The sequence below is a fragment of the Acomys russatus genome, chromosome 24 (genome assembly GCF_903995435.1).
Source record: "Acomys russatus chromosome 24, mAcoRus1.1, whole genome shotgun sequence".
NCBI lineage: Eukaryota > Metazoa > Chordata > Mammalia > Rodentia > Muridae > Acomys > Acomys russatus.
In genome coordinates, this window is record NC_067160.1 from 50,551,392 (window position 1) to 50,564,343 (window position 12,952).

Consider the following 12,952-nt stretch of genomic DNA (forward strand, 5'->3'; position numbering starts at 1 on the left):
CACATGTCAAGCGACGACCAATCCAGGCTGGGTTCGGCGTCCGTCACGTTTCCGCGGGGCGGAAGTGGGCGGGGCGAGTACCAAGGCGCGTCTCTTGAGTGCATTCCAGGACAACGCGTCATTCGGTATTGCCCGTCGCTTTGCTCGGGGGCTCGTGTCTCGTTACGTTTCTACCCTGGCCCGCCTCGGCACCACAGGTTCTTTCCTTGACGTAGGCCTAGGCCTGCCCTGCTAAGTTTCTATTGACTCTCGGAGGCGTGGCCAAGTGGGCGGGGCCTGTGGGCATCCTGGAGCTGGTGCCTAGCAACAATGAGGCCAGGGAACCTAGGCTCAGCCCAGAGGTCAGCCTGGAAAACCCACCATGACAGACAACAGCCAGGTGAGGGTTGAGGAAGGAGAAGGGGAAAGCTGATGCAGAGGGTAGGGCCGCAAAAAAGGCTTAACGCAGAACCAGTTTAGCCCTTAAAGGGAAGCCTGGGAGAGCTCATTATTTATAGAGTGGGAGAGGAGAAAGGTGACAGGCCTCCCAGTCACCCTCCCAGAGAGGTTTTTTTGGAGAGGTTTGTTGCTGTTGTACCGAATTACGCGATGCCCTGGGATACACTCAGAGAAAAACCTGTCTGCCCCAGCTTGTCAAGTGCAGGTATTAAAGGTGTGCACCACCATGTCCAAGTGTAGAGATCTTGAGTAATGAAACATGGGACCTAAGGACTGATGGGTCCCTGTTTCTGGTGACAGTGGGAAGAGTAACCACACAGAAGTGAGAAGTCCTGGGGAAATGTCAGGTGAAGTGCTTGTTCAGTGTGGCCGGCTAGCCGTGAGAGTGCCAGGGGACTCTGAAAAGAACTGACAAGGAACCTCAAAGCCTGGATGTGGAGCAAAGTCTGAGCTGGGGTGCTGAGAACAGCGGGCGGCTTGAACACAGAGAGCAGGCAGAGCCCAAGAGGAGGGGGGGGGGTGCAGTGGCCACAAAGACTCATCTCCTTGACCTTGACCACAGGTGAGGGAGCGAGGCGGGGCTAGAGACGTGTTGGAACACACCTGTGGGGCTGTGCCTGCTACCAGGTGGCTTTCACAGAGCTTGCAGGGAAAAGTGTAGACGTGATGCGGAGTGGTCCCTGAGGCCTTCCAAGCTCACTGCCCCTGGTTTGGTCCTAGGAGTCTGACAATGACGCACAGAAAACCCCAAAAATAAAGGCCCCAGAACCCCCAGAGAAGACCCTGCGACGCATCTTTGGGACCAGCCACGTGTTCTATAGCAACGATGTTATGAAACCAAGGACGGCAGGGTCAACAGTGCCTATCAAAGTCAAGGAATAGTGAGTAACTCCCCTATCCCCAGCCCCAGGTTCCTGCTCCACACAACCACTACCACCCGCTAAAGTCTTAAATTAAGGTGGCTGCTGTCCCTCTCTGGGCCTCAGTGAACACCAATGGACAAAAGGATGAGAGGCTGATGCTCCGAAGCCCTCTTTGGAACTCTGATTCCACACCCGACCCCGACCCTGCTTATCCCACGGTGGCCTGAGAACATCCCGGGCCGGTCCAAGGTCAAGGCCAGCCCACACTGCCTGTACCCTTGTCCCCACAGCTATCACCAAGGCCATAATTGCCTAGAACATGAGGACTGGGAGATGGCTGTGCTGTTCTTCTCCCGTGCCCTCCACCTGGACCCCACACTGGTAAGCCGAGAGTCAGAGCGGTCACTGGAAGGCACTGGCTGGGGTTGGGGTTGGTCTGGTGCTGTGTATTCTGATGGTAATTACTGATGGTAATTACCCAGCCAAGTGCCATTCCCGTGTACATCTGTCTGTCTTTGTTGTGTAAACCTTGCTCTGCAGCATTTCAATTTGATTGGCTAATTAAAAAGAAAAAATGCTGAAGCTTGGGATTTGGCAGGGGTGGGGGAGAGAGAGAGAGAGAGAGAAAGAGTGTGTGTGTGTGTGTGTGTGTGTGTGTGTGTGTGTGTGTGTGTGTGTTTGAGGTTCACAGGCCTGGGGTCAGGGGACCATGAGGATCTTGGGTAGTAGAACAGCCATGATGGGTTATCAGTTATTGTGGAAAGGAGCGCATGACCAGATCGGATGGAGGAAAGCTGCTCAGATGAAGAACATTAGCAAGTATTTTGGGATTATGGAGGGGAAGTAGCCCAGATAGGAATGATTAAAGCAGATGACCTGGGATAGGGGCTGGGAGGTGAGTTATGCCCAGTCCCAGGTAAGATTCTAAAACACAGCAGGCGTCTGCGTCTTTATCGTTTATGACAGCGGGTTAGGTAATACTGCCATAATAATTATAGGTATTTAGTAATAAACCTTTGTGCTACCACGCCCGGCTAGTAATAAACCTTATTAGATATTTTTTATTTACTACAACAGGCTGGCATACACTTCCCCCTCCCTCACTGTCAGTCCTCCCAGGACCATCAAATTCTTGCTAGGCCTTAAAGAGCCACCCCCAACAGGCAGATTGTTATATTTAATAATTATAAATCTATAAGGTATAAGAAGGTACCAATTGGGGCTGGAGAGATGCCTCAGAGGTTAAGGGCACTGACTTCTCCAGAGGTCCTGAGTTCAATTCCCAGCAACCACGTGGTGGCTAACAACCATCTATAATGTGATCTGATGCCCTCTTCTGGCCAGCAGGTGTACATACAGCCAGAGCACTGTATACATAAGTGAATACCTCTTAAAAAAAAAAAAAAAAAAAAGAAGGTACCAATTTTATATTTGTTTCAGCATCAATGTTATGATTAAAGATTAAGGCAGTAAGATATAAGATGATAAAGGTATAAAATGGTACCAGGCAGTAGATATTATGATGTAGAGGAGTTTATTAGCATTTTAAAAAGATTTATTTACTATGTATACAGTGCGCATTAGATCACATTATGGAGGATTGTAAGCCACCATGTGGTTGCTGGAGATTGAACTCAGGACCCCTGGAAGAGCAGATAGGCCTCTTATCTGCTGAGCCATCTCTCCATAGAGAGTCCATAGAGAGCCCCATAGAGGAGTTTATTAAATAAGCATGGGTGGAGAAGGAAAAGGGGGATGGGGTGCCCCAGAGAGAGAGAGAGAGAGGAAGAGGGAGAGACCACGTGGAGGGTCTGTCCTTTTATATGGCCCTGGGCAGGGTCACACACAACACCCCCCCTTATCCGCCCCCCAGGTAAGCGATGACATCACCAGTAGGCGGACTGAAGCAGAATGCTAACACGGAGGATAGAGAGGAAACCGCAGTTTGGGTCTCTTTGCCTTCAGGTAGACTTCTATGTTTTCCGTGCCGAGGCCTTCATCCAGCTCTGTGACTTCTCCTCGGCCCTGCAGAACCTGCGCAGGGCTTTCTCCTACGAGCCAGAGAATGACAAATACCTGGAGCGGCTGGCCTTTATACTCTACCTACAGGTGCCTAGGCTGGCCCCGCCCACAGACAGGTGTTCTCCCAGCTACTGGCTTGCCTTCTTGGGGGCACTCCTGGTCCTTGTGTCTGTGCCCTCACCTTCTGCCCTCCTCACCAGTTTATGAATTTCGACAGCCAGGGGTGTCTAAATAGAACTTCCGCAGTAAGGATATGATCTACTCTGTAATAGGGTCGCCACTGGCCATGGGGAAATGTTGGGCCCTTAAAATGTGGGAAATATTGCCGGGCGTGGTGGCGCACGCCTTTAATCCCAGCACTCGGGAGGCAGAGGCAGGCGATTGCTGTGAGTTCGAGGCCAGCCTGGTCTACAAAGTGAGTCCAGGATGGCCAAGACTACACAGAGAAACCCTGTCTCGAAAAACAAAAACAAAAACAGCAACAACAAAAAATGTGGGAAATATGACTGAACTAAATTTTAAATGTGATTTGGGTGAGTCAGTAGGGGTGTGGCTCAGTGGTAGGATGCCTGCCTGGCATACAGAGGGTCCTGTGCACTATCCCTAGGACTAAGTCAAACTTTAATTTCTTAATATTTATCTATTCATGTGTGTATGTGTGCATGTGTGTATGTGTGTATGTGTGCATGTGTGTGCGTAGGGAGGTCAGAAGGCAACCTGCAGAAGTCTGTTGTCTTCTTGTGCCAGGTGGGCCCTGGGCATCAAGCTCGGGTCAGCAGCCCTGGTGACAAGCACCTTTCCCTCTGAGCCATCTCACTACACTCAATGTCTGTTCTATCGAAGGTTAAAGATTGGGTAGAAGTTGAGTTGGGTGTAGCAGTGGTAGAACATGTGCCTAGTATATACAGCAAGGGCCTGAGTTCAAAACACCAAATCATTCAGGTCTTACAAGGAAGCATTGGGGGCCAGTGAGATGGCTCAGCAGATACGGGATTTGCCCCTTAAGCCTGACAACCTGAGTTTAATATCTGACATCTACACTGTAGAAAGAGAACGGACCTCTGCAAATTATCTATGACTTCCTACATGTGTGCTGCGACACGTGCCTGCCCCGACTCATACACAAAATAAATACATGTAATAAAAAAGAAGCACTGGACAGACATGGTGGCTCAGACTTGCAAGCCCAGCACTCCAGGACGGAGGCAAGAGGATCAGGATGAGTTCAAGGTCGGCCAGGGTTATTACACAGATCCCGACCAGTGTGGGCTACAGTGTGAACCCTTAAGAAAAGAAACAGCAGAGAAGGCAGGCAAGCCCTCAAGACACTCAAATGCGTCTGGCCAGCTTACCTCTCTGAGTCTTATTTCTTTCACCTGAAAGAGGGGGGCAGATGCTTGTGAATCCCAGGCCTTTGGCCAGAGCCCCGTGGCTCTCACCTGCTGTCGCCTTTCGTCTCAAATCTCGGTGTTGCTGTATTCCTCTGCATTTGTCAGTGTCTCTACTCAGCTCTGCATCTCTTTCCATCTCTGTCTCTGTCCAGGCCTGTCTCCCTGTCCCTTGCCACTGACAGTCCCCTCTCCTCAGGGCCAGTGCCTGTATGACCTGTGTGACTTCCAGGAAGCCCTCTATGTCTTCCTGCAAGCCTCTGACCTCCAGCCCAAGAACAGTTCCTTCAGTTACCGATGGTGAGTGCACCGCACCTTCCATTCTCCCAGCAGCCTCTCTCTGGCCCAGGCTAAGTGTCCTCTGCTCTCTGCCCGCAGCATAGCCTGCCTGCTTGCCCTCGAGCGACATCAGGACTGCCTCACCCTCATCACCAGGGAGGTGAAGCAGGGCAGGGCCAGTGCTGATATCTACATCCTCAGGGCCCGGATCTACAACTTCTTCCAGAAGGTAGGGCACAGTGGGAGGTGCAGGTAGGTGGCCTGGAGTCCCCCCCCCCCCCCCCCTCCCCCCCCCCCGCCGGTGTGTCTCCAGAGGATAGAGGGAGCAAGGCCAGCTGAAGTCTTATCCCTGTATGTCCACACAGTGCATCAGGCAGCCCTGCCTGTGTCCCAGACCTGTGCTAGGCTCTATGGTAACCACAAAAGGGGTGGGGAGTGAAAATGTCATGCCATCCTTGTATCCTTAGAACTCTTTATTTTTATTTTTTGGTTTTTCTTTTTTTCTTTTCTTTTCTTTCTTTATTTCAGTTTTTTTGAGACAGGGTTTCTCTGTGTTTCTCTTGGCTGTCCTAGACTCACTTTGTAGACCAGGCTGGCCTCCAACTCACAGCAATCTGCCTGCCTCTGCCTCCCGAGTGCTGTGATTAAAGGCGTGTGCCACCACGCCCAGACCTAGAACTCTTGACTGAGACATGGGTTCTGGGGATCCACACTGTGGTCCCCTAGCCTGTGTAGAAAGCGCTTTACTGGCTGAGCCATCCCAGCCCTCAGCTGCGTGGCATGGAGGGGTACCATAGACATGCCTTTCTTTCTTTCACTTTTGTTGTTGTTGTTGTGTGTTTTGTTTTTTGGGGGGATTGTTGTTGTTTTGGGTTTTAGAGACAGGGTTTCTCTGTGTAGCCCTGGCTGTCCTGGAACTTGCTCTGTAGACCAGGCTGGCCTCACACTCAGATCCACCTGCCTCTGCTGGGATTAAAGGCGTGCATGCCCTAGGTCACCAGGCATCCTGTCTTCCTTTTGTACTTGCACAGTGGACAAGCTCTAAAGCTCCTTGCCTCTGTACTGGGCTGAGCATGGTGACAGAGAGTGCACGGAACAGCCTGGGGACAACAGATGCTGGGTCACAGGGACTAGATGGAGGATGTAGGCAGAAAGGAGGGAGAGGAGACCAGTGGGTCTCCAGTTGTCCTCAGTAGAGTTCCCGGGGACAGTGACCTCTAGGGAATACTTCCAGGTGCTGAGGAGTACGTCAGTTGGACAGACAGCCCCAGGAGGAGACAGAGTGCAGGGGGTTGTGGGGGAATGAGGAGCGTGTCCACAGTCCTGACAGAACAGAAGGGAAGAGGTTCCTGAATAGTGTGCAGCCTTCTAGGTGAATGGGGCTGTTGGCAACAAGATGGGGAGGAGCCTGAGAGGACAGGGTGAGGGTGGGGGGACAGTGTGACGTCAATACAGGGAGTGGCTGATAAAGGTATCCACATAGGTTCTAGCCAGAGGGTAGGCTTTAGTGTCTCACAAGTGACTCCCTGGGAGTCCCCTTCAAAGGCAAGAGTACACCCTTTATTGCTGACTCCGCCTCCACTCGTAAAGAGCCGTTCTGAACCCCCAGACCTTTCCCCAGGTTCATCCCCAAGACTGCCAGGAGCCTTAAAGGAAGGTGAACAACCAAACAGCCCCCAGGTGCCTTGAGTGAGGTCAACAGCAGTCCCCCTCTCACCACTGCCCAGGCCTCCCAGCTCACCACTCAGTTGCCCACAGGACCGTGAGGAGCTTGCTAAGACTGCCGACTGGCCAGCTAACCCGCACACCAGTGGAAAGCGTTTGCCTAGGGATGCTCCCTGCTCATCCCCAGACCTCTGTCTGTCCTTGGTCACAGCTGCTGGGGGTGTAAAGGATGGGGAGTGGAGGAAGGATGCGGGAGAGGATGAGGCGACAGATGGGGGGGGCTGCCCTTACCACAGGACTCCTACTAGGAGATGACATGGCCACAATCACTACAGTTGGCCGGTCTCACTGAGGTCACACAGAAAGGAGCTGTTAATGTTGAGGCTGGGGGTCGGTTTTCTTTCCCCAATGCTGCCTGTCTCTTTTAAGAGGCCAGAAAAGTAGAACAGTACTGTAAGGGAGGGACACAGGAGGGATGCTGTGATGCTAGCTTATCTCCTAGAGGCCTGCCTTCCTCCTCCTGCCACTGGGGTAGCAGCAGCCCACCATGCCACCCTTCACCCCTGCAGCCCACGCTCTGCTATCGGGACCTTCGAAGTGCCTTGTTGTTGGATCCCAAGCACCCAGAGGCCAAACAGCTCCTCCAGATGATGGTAGACCAAGCCAAGCAGTCTCTCCAAGATGCCAGCATCCTGGCTGTGCAGGGCAAGCTGCTCCGCGCACTCAAGTGTATCACCTGTGCCATTGAGCACAACCCCCTGGACCCCAACCTCTTCCTCTTCCGGTACCAGGGTGTAGAAGGGCGGGGCTGGTCTTGAAGATCTGCTGTGTGGTCTCAGCAAAGTCTCTGACCCTCCCTAGGCCTCAGTTTCTCTCTCCAGCCCCTAAATGACCTTTCACTGCCTTCAGCTAGGCTCATGGCACCAGAGGGCCGGTCTCCACAATAATCTGGGAATCCTAGGACCCCAGCCAGGCCTGTTGGGAGGTCATGAGACTAGGGATTCTACCTGGTCCCCCAAGGATTTGGTGCCATTCAATTTTCTTTTTTTCTTTTGGTTTTTCGAGACAGGGTTTCTCTGTGTAGCCTTGGCCATCCTGGACTCACTTTGTAGACCAGGCTGGCCTCGAACTCACAGTGATCCGCCTGCCTCTGCCTCCCGAGTGCTGGGATCAAAGGCGTGCGCCACCAGCGCCCGGCCCATTCAATTTTCTTGACCCTGGTTTTCTCATCTAGATAGTTGGCTAAAGTGTGTGTATACAAAGTCCTGAACAGGGACGTGTGAGTTGGCTAAGCTTGCTGAACAAAATCCGTTCGATTCCGGGCTGGAGAGATGCTCAGAGGTTAAGAGCACTGACTGTTCTTCCAGAGGTCCTTCCTGAGTTCAATTCCCAGCAATCACATGGTGGCTCACAACCATCTGTAATGTGATCTGATGTCCTCTTCTGGCAGGCAGGTGCACATTGCAGGCAGAGCACTGTATACATAATGATAAATATAAAAAAAAAAAAAAAAAAAAAAAAAAAAAAAAAGAAAGAAAAACAAACAAACAAAAAAATCGGTTCAATTCCTAGAACCTACAGAAAGGTGTAAAAGAACTAACTCCACAGAGCTGTCCTGAACTTTAGAGGCTCCACATATCTGGCTCCCAATCTGGGTCACTGTCCTTGAGAAATAACAAATCCAGATGACTAATAGGTTATTCAGGCAGAAATCTTGGGCCAGCCCCACACGTCAGACCTAGGCTTGTGGCAGAATTCATGACTACAGTCAAAGGTCATGGGTCAGAAGGCCCAGGGTAGCCAGTGGCCTTCTAGCCAAATGGGATGCTGTGTCATCCCTGCTACCTGCCATGTCCGCCACAATAGGGGTACCTTGTATAGACGGCTCCAGCAATTCGAACCAGCTGTGGAAGACTTCTTGAAGGCGCTGGACATGGTGACTGACAGTCGGGACAACCTAGTACAGCAGGCACAGCGCCAGCTGCTGCTGACATACAACGACTTTGCTGTGCACTGCTACACCCAGGGCGCCTATCAGGAAGGTGTGCTGCTGCTGAACAAGGCGATCAGGGACGAGCAGAAGGAGAAGGGCCTGTACATCAACCGTGGGGGTAAGTTGGGTGGCGGTTAGGCCCTTGCTCACTGCTGGAGGAGTCCAGGCTGGGCCCCCCTTTTCCTCTGGGAGTTGGGGATGTACTCAACCCTCATCCTCGGGTCCCAGATTGCTTCTTCCAGCTGGGCAACCTGTGCTACGCGGAGGCAGATTACAAGCAAGCACTGGCTCTGAGCCCACAGGATGAAGGAGCCAATTTGCGCATGGGTGTGCTGCAGGAGAAGATGGGCTTCCTTGAGCAGAAGCACAGGTGCACCACGGGTGGACATGAGAGGGGCGTAGACAAAGGGGGCATAGCTAAAGGCAGTGCTAGACAGGGAAGGGCCTCATCAGAAACCACCTGCTAGTTGTGGACAGTTTTTTGTTTTTGTTTTGTTTTGTTTTTGGTTTTATGAAACAGGGTTTTTCTATGTTATCTTGGCTGTCCTGGACTTGCTTTGTAGACCAGGCTGGCCTCGAACTCACAGCAATCCGCCTGCCTCTGCCTCCTGAGTGCTGGGATTAAGGGTGTGCAGCACCATTCCCAGCTCCAGAAATTTTACTCACGTCTTCACCACAAAATAAATTTGATTGCTTTAGCTTTTAATGAAAAAAGTTCAGCTTTTTAATGAAAAAATAAATAAACAAATATTCAGCCGGGCGCGATGACTCACACCTGTAATCCCATCACTTGGGAGGCAGAAGCAGGTGGATCTCTGTGAGTTCAGGGCCAGTCTGGTCTACATATCGAGCTCCAATAAAGCTGGGGCTATATAGCAAGACCCTGTCTCAAAATATTTAAGTAAAGAAAACAACAAAAAAAAAAAATAGGTTACACCAAAGTTATAGTATTCAAGTGTCAGGTCCATCAAGGGTATAGCTGACAGCAATGGGAGAGTGGAGCATGCCAGCAACAGAGGCTCCTAGTTTTCCTCCAACTCCTTGGTGCCCAGTAGCTGCCATCTTTCCTGGCAGCTCATGGCATCCTTGGCCATGTCCCCCAGGCAGTTCCAGACAGCAGAGGACCACTTCTCAGTAGCCATAAAGCACAACCCCGAGAAAGCCCAGTACTACCTGCACCGCGCCAAGATCAGACAGCTCCTGCAGAACCTTTTGGGGGCCCGCCAGGATGTTGCCACCGTCCTGCTTCTGAACCCCAACTATCCAAAGGTGGGCTCCTCCTGAGGCAGGAAGGCTCATACCCAGCTACTTGACTGCTGCCCCTGTCCCTAGAAGACAGTGGTGTCCCTGATTTTGAGGGGCTTCTCATACCAGCCCCCATTCATACTAGCCCTCTGCCCCACTAGCATTCCCTCCTTCCACCCACAGGTACAGAGTAGGGCTCACACAGGCTCTGCTTTTCAGAAGCCAGTTCCCATCCTATCTGGCTCCCAAGCCATTACGGAACAGTCCATTCCTTGTGTCTCCTGCTCCTTCTGGAAGTTTGCAGAAGCCTCCCCATTCATCCCCAAGGTCAAGGGAGCTCCAACCCTCTGCCCACTGCTCCAACTCTGGCCGCCCTTTTCCTGGCAGATGGCCCCAGTGATAAGCAACCTGTTTCCTGGCATGACTGTGGAGGACGTGCTTAACAGCCAAGTGGCCCAACTGGCCAAGCTCGAGCTAAGCCGGATGGTGGGACGCGGTCCCAAGGCCAGCCACCCTCAAAACATTGTGGTGTAAGCTTGTGTGGACCAGGACCTGTGGTCAGGGGCGGGAGCTGGTGGGGACTCAGAGCTCCTCGGGTCCTGCTGCCTTGTGGGGCCTGCCCTCTCTGGTCTCTGGGGACAGGAGGTCGGATTCCAGAGATTGATCAGGGGCCCTGGGCCCATGACCTGACAGGCAGCGGTTAATGGAGCGCCAGAAAGCCCGCACTCTGATGGAGACCTGGGTGCCAGAACACCCTTTTCCCGAGATCCCTCAAGAGGAAATGGCTGCTCTCTATATTCTACAGGGAGATAAGACCCAGCTCAAGAGAGAGGACAAAGAGGTGAGTGGGACTCATGCTGAAGCCCCTAGAGTCTGATGTGAGACTGACCTACCTTCATCTGAGACAGAGAGACAGGATGCCCGTGACTGAGACATGCTCACACACCGCCTGGGACACTGGTCACGTGTGCCTTGCTCTCCTTACCAAGTTGGCCCTGAGTCTGTCTTCCCACTAACTACAGCACAGACAAGTGCACTCTGTTGCGGGGAAGGGGGGTGGTGGTGCAGGGGGTTTGTGTTGTGTGTGTGTTACCTGTGCAGGGCACATGCTCACGTGGAGGCCAGAGGAGGAATAAGACAGCCTCAGAACAGCCCCCCCCCAACCTCCATCCCCTCCACTGGACCCCAGTGCTGGGGCTGCAGGTGCACATGGCCATCTCCAGACTGTATGTAGTGCTGGGGTGTCTGTCACCTCAGGGGCTCGTGCATGCCCAGCAGGGACTTTGCTTGCTCATCTATCTTCCCTGCCTGCTATTACTTTTCAAGGCAGATCTCACTACATAGCCCTAGCTAGCCTGGAACTCACTACATAGGCAAAGCTGCCCTCGAACTCACCATCCGCCCGCCTCTGCCTCCCAAGTGCTGGGATTAAAGGCGTGTGCCACGGTGCCCCAGCTTCAGCCTGTTTGTTTAGAGCCAGTGTGCTATGTATCCCATCTGGCCTAGAACGTATTATGTAGGTTGGGCTGGCCTCAAACTTTCAGCAATCCCCCTGCCTTAACCTCCAAAGTGCTGGGACTACAGGCATGAGCCACCACACCTCTTCTTCTTCTTCTTTTTTTTTTGGTTTTTTGAGACAGGGTTTCTCTGTGTAGCCTTGGCTGTCCTGGACTCACTTTGTAGACCAGGCTGGCCTCAAACTCACAGTGATCCGCCTGCCTCTGCCTCCCGAGTGCTGGGTTTAAAGGCATGTGCCGCCACATCCGGCGAACACAACACACCTCTTCTTTTTTTTTTTTTTTTTTGTTTTTTGAGACAGGGTTTCTCTGTGTAGCCTTGGCCATCCTGGACTCACTTTGTAGACCAGGCTGACCTCGAACTCACAGCGATCCGCCTGCCTCTGCCTCCCGAGTGCTGGGATTAAAGGCGTGCGCCACCACGCCCAGCTCCAACACACCTCTTCTTAAGCACAGGTCTTAAGTGAGGGGTTAGCTGAATTTTCACAGACTGAGTCTGCCATGGCCTCACCACCCAAGTCAATGAACACATTCTCAGCTCCCAGAAGGCCCTCTGTACATGCACCCTCCTGGGCCCCTGACCCACTCCCCACTTCTGCACAAGGCTGCCCCAATTCCCAACTCCATATGCGAGGTTTGCCTTTTCTTTAAATGAACAAGTATGGCTTGCGGTCCTGTCTCTGGGCCCTTTCCCTAAGCGTTACGTTTATAAGGTTCATCCCCACCTATAGCTGTGGTCATGGGTGGAGGCCATGGGTCCTGCTGGATACAAAATGTGTTCTCTCCTCACAACAAGGGGCCCCAGCAGGTTACTGAGGAGACTTCCTTCTCTAAGCCATGACTGAATGAATGTGGGAAAGAGACGTTCCAGTTACTTGCATTCCCCAGGCCTCAGCACTTCAGTTTACAGAAGCCTGGCCGCACGTGAGCCAATGCCCCCACGCACCACTTCCCAGTCTTCCCTCCATGTGTTCCCACCCATATAACCTAGTAGCTGTGAGGAAGTCTAAACTTGGGAGAAAGAGTGCTAGATTGGAAAAAAGAGAGTAGGGATATGGCTCAGTGGTTAAGTCAACACTCCTTTTGTGGAGACCTTAGTTGGTTTCCAGCACCCACACTGGGCTGCTCACAAATGCCTGTTGCCTTCAACTTCAGCTACATCTATCTGGCCTTTGTGGGCACCTGTACTCTTGTACACACAAACACTCACAAATATACGTTTTTGTTGTTGTTTGAGACAGAGTTTCTCTGTGTAGCCGTCCTGGACTTGCCTTGTAGACTAGGCTGGCCTTGAACTCAGAGATCCGTCTGCTTCCTGAGTGTTGGGATTAAAGGCACCACCACGCCTAGAAAATAAACTCCCTCCCCCCAAACCCCAGTCAGGGTTTCTCTGTGTAACAGCTCTAGCTGTCCTGGAACTTTCTCTATAGACCAAGCTGGCCTCAAACTCACAGAAATCCTCCTGCCTCTGCCTCCCAAGTGCTCTGGGATTAAAGGAAGGTGTCACCACCGCTTGGCTAATAAATCTTTTTAAAAAGATTT

At 52.2% G+C, this 12,952-nt stretch overlaps 1 protein-coding gene across 1 annotated transcript; it reads left to right on the forward strand.

Moving 5' to 3' along the window:
- Nucleotides 1-3: 3 nt before the first annotated feature.
- Nucleotides 4-10,805, forward strand: Ttc16 (tetratricopeptide repeat domain 16). Its single transcript, XM_051166288.1, has 12 exons — nucleotides 4-125; nucleotides 739-817; nucleotides 1,159-1,319; nucleotides 1,592-1,682; nucleotides 3,267-3,410; nucleotides 4,911-5,011; nucleotides 5,090-5,219; nucleotides 7,225-7,439; nucleotides 8,522-8,766; nucleotides 8,877-9,018; nucleotides 9,752-9,917; nucleotides 10,281-10,805. The coding sequence occupies exons 1-12, from the start codon at nucleotides 4-6 to the stop codon at nucleotides 10,425-10,427; spliced, it is 1,743 nt and encodes a 580-aa protein (XP_051022245.1). The 3' UTR covers nucleotides 10,428-10,805.
- Nucleotides 10,806-12,952: the final 2,147 nt, after the last annotated feature.